Raw genomic sequence first — 12,460 nt, 5'->3', positions numbered from 1 at the left:
GCCTGTCTCTCTGCCTGCTTGTGATCTCTGTCAAATAAATAAAATCTTTAAAAAAAAAAAAAAGATACACTACGCTCATGTCTAGAATTAAAATGTCCATACTACCCAAAGCAATCTACAACCTCCAAGGCAATCCCTATCAAAATAACAATGGCATTTTTCACAAAACTAGAACAAAATAATCCTAAAGTTTGTATGAAACCACAAAAGCCCTTGAATAGCCTAAAGAAATCTTGAGAAAGAAAAAGAAAGATGGAAGTATCACACCCCAGATTTTTAAATTACACTTCAAAGCTGTAATAATAAAAATAGTATGGTACTGGCACAAAAATAGACACACACAGATCAATGAGACAGAAGAGAGAGTGTAAAATAAATCCGCACTTATGTGGTCATTTAATCTACAACAAAGGAGCCAAGAAAATTCAATGAGGAAAAGACAGTCTCTTCAATAAACGGCGTTGGGAAAATGGATAGCTACATGCAAAAGCACGAAACTGGGCGACTATCTTATACCATACACAAAAATAAATTCAAAATGAGTAAAACACTTAAATGTAAGAACTGAAACCATAAAGTTCCTAAAAGAACACATTGGTACTAAGCTCTTGGACATTAGTCTTAGCAACATTTTTTTGGACCTGTCATGTCAGGCACGGGCAACAAAAGCAAAAATAAACAATCGGCGCTCTATCAAACTAAAAACCTTTTGCACTGCAAAGGAAATTATCAAAAAAATAAAAAGACAACCTACTGAATGGGAGAAGATATTTGCAAATGACATATTTAATAAGGTGTTAATAACCAAAATATATAAAGAACTCATTCAACTCAATACCCATTAAACAATCCAATCAAAAAATGGGCAGAGGGGGCGCCTGGGTGGCTCAGTGGGTTAAGCCACTGCCTTCGGCTTAGGTCATGGTCTCGGGGTCCTGGGATGGAGCCCTGCATCAGGCTCTCTGCTCGGCGCGGAGCCTGCTTTCCCCTCTCTCTCTGCCTACTTGTGATCTCTCTCAATGTCAAATAAATAAATAAAATCTTAAAAAAAAAAAAATGGGCAGAGGACGTGAATAGACATTTTTCCAACAAAGACATCTGGATGGCCAACAGACACATGAAGACACTCAACACCATTCAGCATCCGGGAAATGCAAATCAAAACCACAATGAGCCACCACCTCACGCCTGTTGGAATGGCTAAAATAAAAAAGACAAGAAATAAGCGTTGGCAAGGATGTGCAGGAAAAAAATAACCCTTATGCACTGTTGGTAGGAATGCAAACTGGTGTAGCCACTGTGGAAAACAGTATGGAGGTTCCTCAAAAACTCAAAACTATAAATACCATAGGAGTCAGCAATCCCACTTCTGGGTATTTATCCTAAGAAAAAAAAAACCTAATGCAAAAAGACATACGCACCTCTACATTCACTGCATCATTATTTACAGAAGCCAAGAGATGAAAGCACTTAAACATCCATCAACAGATGAGTAGATACAGATGTAGTGTGTAGGGCATCTGGGTGTCTCAGTTGGTTAAGTGTCTGCCTTCAGCTCAGGTCATGATCCCAGGGTCCTGGGATCGAGCCCCACATCAAGCTCCCTGCTAGGCAGGGAACCTGCTTCTCCCTCTCCTCCCTGCTAATGCTCTCTCTCTGTCAAATAAATAAGTTAAATCTTAAAAAAAGAGATGTAGTATATGTATATGTGCACACATGCACACACACACACACACTCCCTCTCCTTCTCTCTTTCTCTCTCACTCTCTAGGGAATATCACTAGGCCATAAAAAAGTGAAATTTTGCCATTTGCAACAACATAGATGAACCTAGAAGGTATTACATTAAATAAGTCAGAGAAAGACAAATACTGCAATTTCACTTATATGTAGAATCTAAAAAATAAACGAACAAACAAAAGAAAGTCAGACCTATAAATGCAGAGCACAAACTGATAGCTACCAGAGGGGTACAGGGCAAGTGGATGAGCAAAATACATGGAAGGGATTAAAAGGTACAAACTTCAGGGTTGGGAAAAGAGTTATTTGGAAGGATGGGATGAAGAACTGAATGGGGGTGAGGGGAGGAGGAGAAGTCAAAGTATGGGTCTCAGTTCTGGCTTGGGGGGAATGGTGGTGCCATTTTCCGATATGCGGAAACAGGAAGAAGAGTAGGTTTTAAAGAAAAAAAAAAAAGTGAGTTTAGTTTCCTTCCCCAATATGGATAATATACCTGCTTCATATATTGTTATGAGGATTAAATGAACGGACATCTTCCCTCCTAACTCTGTCCAAATATTCAACACCCAAGCAACAATGCTTTAGAGTATAAAATCCTAATAAATAGTCTGATGGCACAGAAGGAAAACTTGAGAATTGGAGGGGTCAGACACTAGAGGCTCTCTGCTGCTCCTAACACAATGGAGGTACTATATACCTGTTTGTTGAAAGAATGAATGTTGCTCTATTTCCCCCCTCAAACCTCTTACTGAACGATGCCTACTTAAATCCTGTCCTAACACTTAACAGTTACTTCCAGAGTGAGGAGCAGAGCTGCTGTCACTCACTTGGGTACTGCCTGTCTATTCTGTCCAGCAGTTAAGTTTTTTTTTTTTTTTTAATTAAAACTCTACACTACTATTAATGACCTTACATTTTTAACAAGATTTTATTTATTTATTTGAGAGAGTGAGTGAGAGGGGGAGAGAGAAAGAGAGAGAGAGAACACAAGCAGGAGTAGAGCAAGAGGGAGAAGACGACTTCCCTGCTGAGCAGCAGCTCAATGCAGGGCTTGATCCCAGGACCTTGGGATCATGACCCAAGCTAAAGGAAGACCCCTAACCAACTGAGCCACTCAGGTGCCCCAATGATCTTACATTTTGAGAACATGTTACAGTGTAAGTCAAGAAGTACAAAAAAATGGGCAAGGACATGAATAGACAATTTTCCAAAGAAGACATCCAAGTGGCCACCAGACACATGGAAAGATGCTCACCATCACTCCTCATCAGGGAAAGGCGAATCAAAACCCAAGAAAACCACTTCACACCTGTCAGAATGGCTAAAATTTAAAAAAAGGCAAGAAATAACAAGTGCTGGCAAGGATGTGGAAAAAAGGAACATTTGTGTAGTTAGTGGGAAGCTAACTGGTACAACCAATATGGAAAACAGTATGGAGATTCCTCAAAAAATTAAAAACACAAATACCATACAATCCAATAATTCTACTCCTCAGTATTTACCCAAAGAAATAAAAAATACATATGCACCCTTATGTTTCCTGCAGCATTATTTACAATAGCCAAGATATGGAAGCAGCCCAAGTGTTCTTCAATAGACAAATCAGTAAAAAAAGATGTGATTTGTATATAAAAATATAAATAATAAGGAATTTCTACTCAGCCATAAAAAAGGATGAGATCTTGCCATTTGCAATAACATAAATGGACCTAAAAGGGTATGATGCTAAGTGAAATCTTAGAAACAAAAATACCACATGATTTCACTTATATATAGAATCTACAATACACTGCATAAACAAAAAGCAGAATTGTTTATAAATATGAAGAACTGAGAGGTTGCCGGGGGATGGGCAAAATGGGTGAAGGGGAGTGGTAGATTCAGGCTTCCAGTGATGTAATGAATAAATCACAGGAATAGAGGCAGAGGGTAGGGAACTGAGTCAATGATACTGTAACAGCGGTGCATGGTGATGTGATGGCCACACTTGCAGTGATTAGAGCATAAGGTATAAAGTGGGTGAATCACTATGTTATACACCTGCAACTAATGTAACATCATGTGTTAAAAAAAACAGTACAGGGGCGCCTGGGTGGCTCAGTGGGTTAAGCCACTGCCTTCGGCTCAGGTCATGATCTCAGGGTCCTGGGATCGAGTCCCGCATCGGGCTCTCTGCTCAGTGGGGAGCCTGCTTCCCTCTCTCTCTCTCTGCCTGCCTCTCTGTCTGCTTGTGATCTCTGTCTGTCGAATGGATAAATAAAATATTAAAAAACAAACAAACAAACAGTACAGTGCTTCTATTTATAACAGCAGAAGAACGGAAACAGTCTAAATGTTCTTAATAGGAATCTGTCTGATTAAACCATATGGCATCATACGATGGAGTTCTATCAGTCAAAAGAAATGATGAAGATCTCATACTGTAGAGGGTACAGACTGTAGAGTTATCTCTGGGATTTCAGCTAAAATGCAAAAGAGGCAGGGCATTTTAATTTCAGCTCAGGTTGTGACCTCTGGGTTATGAGATCAAGCCCTGTCTGGCTCTGCACTCAGCAGGGTGTCTGCTTAAGAGTCTCTCTCTACGGGGCGCCTGGGTGGCTCAGTGGGTTAAGCATCTGACTTCAGCTCAGGTCAAGACCTCAGGGTCTTAGGACTGAGCCCAACATCCAGCTCATCACGTAGTGGGAAGTCTGCTTGTCCTCTGCCCCTCCCCTGCTCATTATCTCTCTAATAAAATCCTTTAAAAAAAAAAAAAAAAAAGGATTCTCCCTCTCCCTCTGCCCCCTCCAATCTTGTGCTGTCTCTCTAAAATAAATAGATCTTTTTGGGACGCCTGGGTGGCTCAGTTGGTTAAGCGGCTGCTTTTGGTTCAGGTCATGATCCCAGAGTCCTGGGATCGAGTCCCACATCGGGCTCCTTGCTCCGCGGGGAGCCTGCTTCTCCCTCTGCCTCTGCCTGCCACTCTATCTGCCTGTGCTCACTCTTGCTCTCTCTCTCTCTCTCTGACAAATAAATAAATAAAATCTTTAAAAAAAAATAAATAAAACAAAATAAAATAAATAGATCTTTTTAAAAAATTAAAAATTAAAAAATGCATAACAGTGGGGTGCCTGGGTGGCTCAGCTGGTTAAGTGTCTGACTCTTGATTTCAGGTCAGGTCATGGTCTCAGGGTCCTGAGATTAAGCCCCGCATCAGGCCCTGTGCTTAGCAGGGAGGCTGCATCAGGATTCTCTCCCTCTGCCCCTCCCTCTGCTTGCTGGAGCGCTCTCTCATTCTAAAATAAAGAAGTAAATATTTATTTTTTTAAGGATTTTATTTATTTGACACAGAGACACAGCAAGAGAGGGAAGACAAGCAGGGGGAGTGAAGAGGGAGAAGGAGGCTTCCTGCTGAGCAGGGAGCTGGATGTGGGGCTCGATCCCAGGACCCTGGGATCACGACCTGAGCCGAAGGCAGACACTTAACAACTGAGTCACCCAGACGCCCCAAGAAGTAAATCTTAAAAAAAAAAAAGAGAAAAAAATAAAATGTAGAACAGTCTGCATTTAAGGTAGAGAAAGAAATGTAGTTACTTGTATTGAGAAAAAAATGGAAGGATATCATTGACTGACTAAAATTCTAACCCACAGAAAAAAGAAAGCAGCAGGCTGGAGGAACAGAAATTAAAGCCTTTTTTTTCTCGGAATATACCTGGTTTACATTTTCAACCTCAGGACCATGCAAATGTTTCAGAACACTATAAAACAGGGTCAATTCAAAAACAAGGAAAAAAAGCAATCCCTAAAAATTAAAAACAACTATACCTAACTATATGTCAAACTGGAGACAAAACCACGCAGAGAATTATTTCAAGTGATTTTAAAACACGGCCATTTGACCACACATCTGCTGCAGGATACATCCTAAGGACAAAAAGAACCACAATGAAATATTAAACTATTTATATTAATCATATTACTACTGTTATTTTGAACATATACACAGTTGTACTGGTGGCATTAGGAACTACGACTTTTTTTTTTAAGATTTTATTTTTATTTATTTGAGAGAGAGAATGAGAGAGAGCATGAGAGGGAGAAGGTCAGAGAGAGAAGTAGGCTCCCCATGGAGCTGGGAGCCCGATATGGGACTTGATCCCAGGACTCCAGGATCATGACCTGAGCTAAAGGCAGTTGCTTAACCAACTGAGCCACCCAGGCACCCCGACTTTTTTTTAACAGATGTTATTTTTTATCTCCACACCCAACATGGGACTCAAACTCACAACCCCAAGATCAAGAGTTACACACTCCACCTACCAAGCCAGCCAGGTGCCCAGGAACTAAGATTTTCAGCATCAGAGGAAAGAAAAATAAACATTAAATTACAAATGTATGTATAAATCACAAATTAAATTATAAAAAGAAATAAAGAAATAATCTCACAATCTTAAATTAGGCCTGGAAATACCAAGGTGAATTCATGATATACTTCCCTCTTCCTGGTTTTGACCAAAATGTCTAGAAGTAATGACAACCCAGCGCAATTGGTACTCCAGACACCAACCTGTGGTTTTAACCTTCCCATATCATTTTCCACTAAAAGAAACCATGTTTTTTAGAGAGACAGCCAATTCCAGGCCCTAACAAAACATGTAAATGATGAGCTCTGGGCATCTTTTAGGCCAGAAAGCAAGGAAGCAATTAAGACATCTGGGTCATGTCAAAAAGACACACACCAAACTTAATTAGGCTCCCAGTAGCCACCGATGGGATAATTCGAGCATAAGAAAAACAGTATGTGCAATGGATTAAAATACAAGTGTTAAAAATTCAAGAGTTCATAATGAAGAGGATCTGAGACCTCTAAAAGCTGCAGGGACCCCCAACTCATTTTCTGAACCCTGACAAAGGAAATGAATCAACCATTCATCCTGTCTTTCCTGCCTGAATTCTATTTCAAGGTATCGCAGTAGTGTTGACAGGAAGTTTATAGAATAATTGATGTTAATATAGGAGGAAAATTTAAAATTAGAAAATAACCATTTTGTGACCCCAATGAAATAATGCCTCTAAGCAATAATTATAAAAGGCTGCAAAGATCACTAGGTGAAAGACTGATGGGCAGCCCCATAAAGCCTAAGTCAGGATGGACCAAGAAATCACTGATCAAGCTTAACATTTCTGAAAGAAAACTCGACAGCCCATCCTCCCGACCGGAGTCAACAGCGAATACCCCGACCAGGTATTTTCAATTTAGAAAATTATATCTGAATCTAATTAACTCTCTAGATCTAATTGCCAGCTCACAGGAAATACTGGGATAGAGAAGCATGCTAAATATCACCAGGAGGATCTGGTGGGAAATGTCTAAAGGACAAATGACCCATTTTCCTCAACAAATATATCACAAGGGAAAATGGAGGGGAAGGAGAAACCGTTTCGTATTTTAAAAACACCTAAGAGATATATCCACAAAATACAGTGTTGTATCCTTTGGGGATCCTGACTTGAAGTAGCATTAAGAGGCCATTTTTGAGACAACTTGGGAAATACGAACACTGATTGGAAACCAGATGATATTAAAGAATTACAGTTAATTTCATCAAGTGATAATATTCAAATTTTTAAAAAAAAATACAGTGCTGCATAAAAAGCTCTCCTACAAACATTACACTGCCATTGGCTACCCGAACGTGTCCGATAAATACTGGTTAAGATAAATGACAAGGGTGACACTCCCCTGTAAACTTCCCATTTCACCCTCCCCAAATAAAGGATAAACCCCTGACCTGTTACTCAAGTCACTACCCTCCCTCACTACCAGACCCAACCACATTTCCCAAAAGGATTCCCCTTTATGCCTCTGTATTTTCAAACAAACTGGGCTATTAGTAATTTTCTGCATAGGTCACAGAGTTTTCTTCCTGCATCTCTTTGAAGGAACTGGAATGTCCTTCCACTATCTCCATCAGTCCAAATCCTACCTTCATGAAGACCCATCGCCAAAGTAATCTCCTAAATAAACCTTCTTTGAACCTCCTCTCAGAAGTCAGTATTCCTGTAGTTCACCTGTGACATCTGTAACATCTGACCTTTTCTGTTACTTTTTAAAAATAAACATTGATGTAGGGAAGAAGTTAGGGTTCAAAGGTGAGGGCCAAGAAAGAATTCATGAAACTCCTTGGTGCAAAGAGCTTGTTTTATTAAAGCAAGAGGACAGGACCCTTGGGCAGAAAGAGCTGCACTGGGGTCACAATGAGTGGCCCACTATATACTTTCAAGCTGGGAGAGGGTTAGGGATAGCCTGAGTCACTAACGAATTTTGGAAGCAAGGGTTCCAGGGCCTTTTGACCTTAGCAAAGTATAAACATTGAGGCAGCGGAGTTCCTAGAGGAAGAGCACTCTACTTATTTTAAGAACTTGTCAATGGGCTGTAGGTAGTAAGAAAATTTAATGTTTCTCCTGCCTTTGTTTCCCACATCACCTATTACAGGTCTGTATATTCAGCAACCATTTGTTGAACACCTACTATATTCTAGACTTATGCTCAGATCAAAGTATGTTACAATGTTAGACACTATCCCTGACCACATGGAGGTGACAGTCTAGTAAAAGACAGCCAAAACTTATACTAATTATATAAGAAATTACTCAAAATTATGAACAGCATTACCAAAAAGGAAGTGAAGGAACCATGAGAGGATATAAAAGAGGTATGAGACACAATTGGACTCTGCCACGTAAGTGCATGATCTGGGATTAATTACTTTATTTTTTTTAAGATTTTATTTATTTATTTGACAGAGAGAGAGACAGAGAGATCACAAGTAGGCAGAGAGGCAGGCAGAGAAAGAGGGGGAAGCAGGCTCCCTGCTGAGCAGAGAGCCCAATGCGGGGCTTGATCCCAGGACCCTGAGATCATGACCTGAGCTGAAGGCAGAGGCTCAACCCACTGAGCTACCCAGGCACCCAAGGATTAATTACTTCAAATGACAATCCCCTATCGCAATCTTTAATAATGCAGATGGCCTGGGAATGTTTAATGCTAAATAGAATATAGAATGCCATCACCTGGGGACCCTCAATAAACAGTTCTGATTCCCAGATTCTGTGCCCCTCTGGAGAAAAACTGCGTTCGATTAGGCTTTGGATCCTAATCCCTAGCTCTAGGTCGGCAAAAAGCTATGAACCCACTAAGAAGTTCAGAAATAAGTAAAACGGGAAAGGAAGAAAGATGTAATAAGAACACCCAGCATTTGCATCAGAAATCTCCTTGAGATGTGGAGTACTATTATCTCCGTTTCACAGGTGAAGTAACTGAGGCTCAAAGCAAGAATGGGGTCCAAGAGCATGACAACATCGAAGCCCCAGCCCCAGGGCCTCTCCTCCGTCTCTCTTTCTCCGTCTGTTGCTGTGCAACCCAAAGCCGAAGCCAGGACGGGGCCAGGAGGCTTCCCTTCCCAGAAGTCCTCGCAGCGCCGCGGAGAACTCTGGGATAGAGGTGGATAAACAAATCCAAGGAAAGGGCCCAGGCCTAGGACTGAGAAACTCCGCTGAATGCCCGCCAAGTGCCTTCTTCATCCCTTCTGTATGCTTACCTTTCCTGGCGCTGCCGCTATTGGGAGCCTCACCAATGCCAGCAAAGGCTGGGAACAGCGCCATGGTTACAGGCCGCACTGCCGTTCCCCTCTACAGAAATGGCGCCGGAGAGCGGACGCCGATAGTGAGGCCTTCGCGCTCGCGGTGCATTCTGGGAAGTGTGGTTTTTTTTTTTTAACTCGTCCTTGACCCGGGACGGGGCGGGGCGAGGAGGGGCGGGGCGGGGCGGAGCCACTTCCCTGAAATTGACACCTGAAGAAATCTGTGAGAACCCGGGAAAATGCAGAGATCCCGAAGTAGAATCGTTCGAAGCTGAAAGTAGCAGAAACTGGATCCTAATTCGACCCCTGAACTCACACTATCACTATTGGGGTTAAAGTAATCAGACTCTGTAAGCTTGTTTCCTCTTCTGCAAAATGTTCATAAGATTAAGTGAGCATTGTAAGTTAAGGTACTTAGTTGTTATTGTGCCTGGACCACGAGAAGCACTTGATAAGTTAGCTATTATATGAGTTGTGACTGCAGATCCATCTCAAACCCATGTGAGATGACCGAATTCACGTTACCACCCGGCGCCTGGGTGCTTCAGTGGGTTAAGCCTTTGCCTTCAGCTCAGGACATGACCCCAGGACCCTGGGATGGTGCCCAACTCGGGCTCCCTGCTCAGCGGGGAGCCTGCTTCTCCCTCTCCCGCTCCTGCTCCCCCTGCTTGTGCTCTCTCTATCTAATAAAGTCTCAAATATATGCATATATATGTGTATGTATATATATATATGTACATATATATACATATAGATATAGTATAAATAGTTACAAATCTAATCAAGGAACGGGCTGGACTTGAGAAAGCTACAGACCTCGTGTGAATCCAAAATGAGCACCCTTCATGCTTTGAAGAATACTGGGCATAGTTTTTTTTTGTTTGTTTGTTTGTTTTGCCAGAGAGAGAGAGGGAGAGAGAGCAAGCACAGGCAGACAGAATGGCAGGCAGAGGGAGAAGCAGGCTCCCTGATGAGCAAGGAGCCCGATGTGGGACTCGATCCCAGGACGCTGGGATCATGACCTGAGCTGAAGGCAGCTGCTTAACCAACTGAGCCACCCAGGCGACCCTGGGCATAGTATTTTTAAAAAGGAGGGGTATAATGGTGGGGTAGTAAAACTTTGCCTGTCTGCAACTTAAGGAAACTCAGGTTCTACCAAAATCTCTGGCTCTAAGTTACCCCAGTTAGTTGGGGCAACATCTGCCTCCTTAGCCAATCACTTTGCATAGCTGGAATGATGACAGTCTTCAATGCTTCATATTTTTCTACTCCAGAAAAATAATATGGAACACGTGGGAGAATCAAAACCATCACAGAGGGGTGCCTGGGTGGCTCAGTGGATTAGGCCTCCACCTTTGGCTGGGGATGTGATCTCGGGGTCCTGCTTTCTGCTCAGCGGGGAGCCTGCTTCCCCCTCTCTGCCTGGCTCTCTGCCTACTTGTGATCTCTGTAAAATAAATAAAATCTTTTTAAAAAATCACAGAATTGGTTCTGCAATCAAAAGGAAATCTGGGGGGGCGCCTGGGTGGCTCAGTGGTTTAGGCCTCTGCCTTCGGCTCGGGTCATGGTCCCGGGGTCCTGGGATCGAGCCCCGCATAGGGCTCTCTGCTCAGCGGGGAGCCTGTTTCCCTTCCTCTCTCTATGCCTGCCTCTCTGCCTGCTTGTGATCTCTCTCTGTCAAATAAATGAATAAAAATCTTTAAAAAAAAAAAAAGGAAATCTGGGCATGTTAGATATTTTCTGTGCTACAAATGTGTGAGAGAATTTGGCTTAAGAGACCCTCCTTTTAAGAAAAATTTAAAGTGTGCTCAAGGGGTGCCTGGTTGACTCAGTAGGAAGAACTTGCTACTCTTGATCTCAGAGTCCTGAGTTTGAGCCCCACAATGGGTGTGGAGATTACTAAAATAAATAAATAAATAACTTTTAAAAAATAAAAATGGGGCACCTGGGTGGCTCAGTTGGTTAAGCATCTGCCTTCGGCTCAGGTCATGATCCCAGGGTCCTGGGATCAGAGCCCCACATCGGGCTCCCTGCTCAGTGCTTAGTCTGCTTCTCCCTCTCCCTTCGGCCCTCCACCATCTTGTTCTCTCTCTCTCTCTCTCTCACTATCAAATTAATAAATTTAAAAAATAAAATAAAATAAAGCAGATAATTGAGTAACTGATATAAACCTCTGATTTTAAGTTGAAATCTCATGTAATTTAGGCTGAGTTTCAGAACATCTAAGAGAATTTAAAGTTTACTATATGTGTTAGAATTGTTCAGCTTTATAAAAATTAATACTTGACAGGTAATTGAAGTACCTGTAAAAGAAATAATGTGTACATGTACTATTTTGGCCTTTTTTGCTGAAATATAGAAATGTTCTATAATACAGAATTTTTAAACTAAAAATTAAAAACCTTAATTTTTATTATTTTTTAAAGATTTTATTTATTTATTTGACAGAGAGATACCAAGAGAGTCAACACAAGCAGGGGGAGTGGGAAAGGGAGAACTAGGCTTCCCACCAAACAGGAAGCCAGATGTGGGGCTCCATCCCAGGACCCAGGGATCATGACCTGAGCCGAAGGCAGATGCTTAATGACTGAGTCACCCAGGCGCCCCCAAAAGTTTACTTTTTTAAAAGGCATAACAATAAAAGGGAACAAACTACTAATACTCACAACAATATGAATGAATCTCAAAATCTGTAGGCTGGGTAAAAAGAGGCAGACACAAGAGTACTTAGTATATGGTTCTATTTACATAAAATTCTAGGAAATCCAAATTAATATCTAGTAACAAAAGCAGATCAGTGGTTGCCTAGGGCTGTGGGAGCAAAGGGAGGGATGCAGCATCTCTTGGGAGTGATAGAAATATTCTGTATCTTGATTGTGTTGGTGGAGATTTCCAAGAAGTGTTAACTACCACCTGGTTTTTTAAAAGCTTAAGAACGCGCCAAGGTTTTGAATTTGTTGTTTGAATAAATTAAACACTAACCTTTTAAACTGTTGGTCCACAAACTTTTTCTAAAAAGAGTCACATAGTAAATATTTTAGACTTAGCAGGACATACTCATCTCTGTGGCAACTACACTGAAACTTGAATTTCATACA

The 12,460-nt window shown here is 41.5% G+C and overlaps 1 protein-coding gene across 3 annotated transcripts in view; it reads right to left on the bottom strand.

Annotated features, from left to right (window-relative positions):
- NRDE2 (NRDE-2, necessary for RNA interference, domain containing) overlaps positions 1 to 9,458 on the bottom strand; it is a 58,855-nt gene extending 49,397 nt beyond the window's left edge. For all 3 annotated transcript variants that reach the window (XR_007128590.1, XM_047736395.1, XM_047736396.1), the window contains exon 1: positions 9,321 to 9,458. Coding sequence is in view for 2 of the 3 variants with exons in the window: in XM_047736395.1 (XP_047592351.1) it covers positions 9,321 to 9,384 (64 nt within the window). In the remaining variant the exon portion in view is untranslated. The remainder of the gene's footprint in view (positions 1 to 9,320) is intronic.
- Positions 9,459 to 12,460: the final 3,002 nt, after the last annotated feature.

Source organism: Lutra lutra, chromosome 7 (assembly GCF_902655055.1).
Source record: "Lutra lutra chromosome 7, mLutLut1.2, whole genome shotgun sequence".
Classification (NCBI taxonomy): domain Eukaryota; kingdom Metazoa; phylum Chordata; class Mammalia; order Carnivora; family Mustelidae; genus Lutra; species Lutra lutra.
The sequence above is the reverse complement of the archived record's forward strand: the minus strand, read 5'-3'. Positions and strand labels throughout refer to the sequence as shown.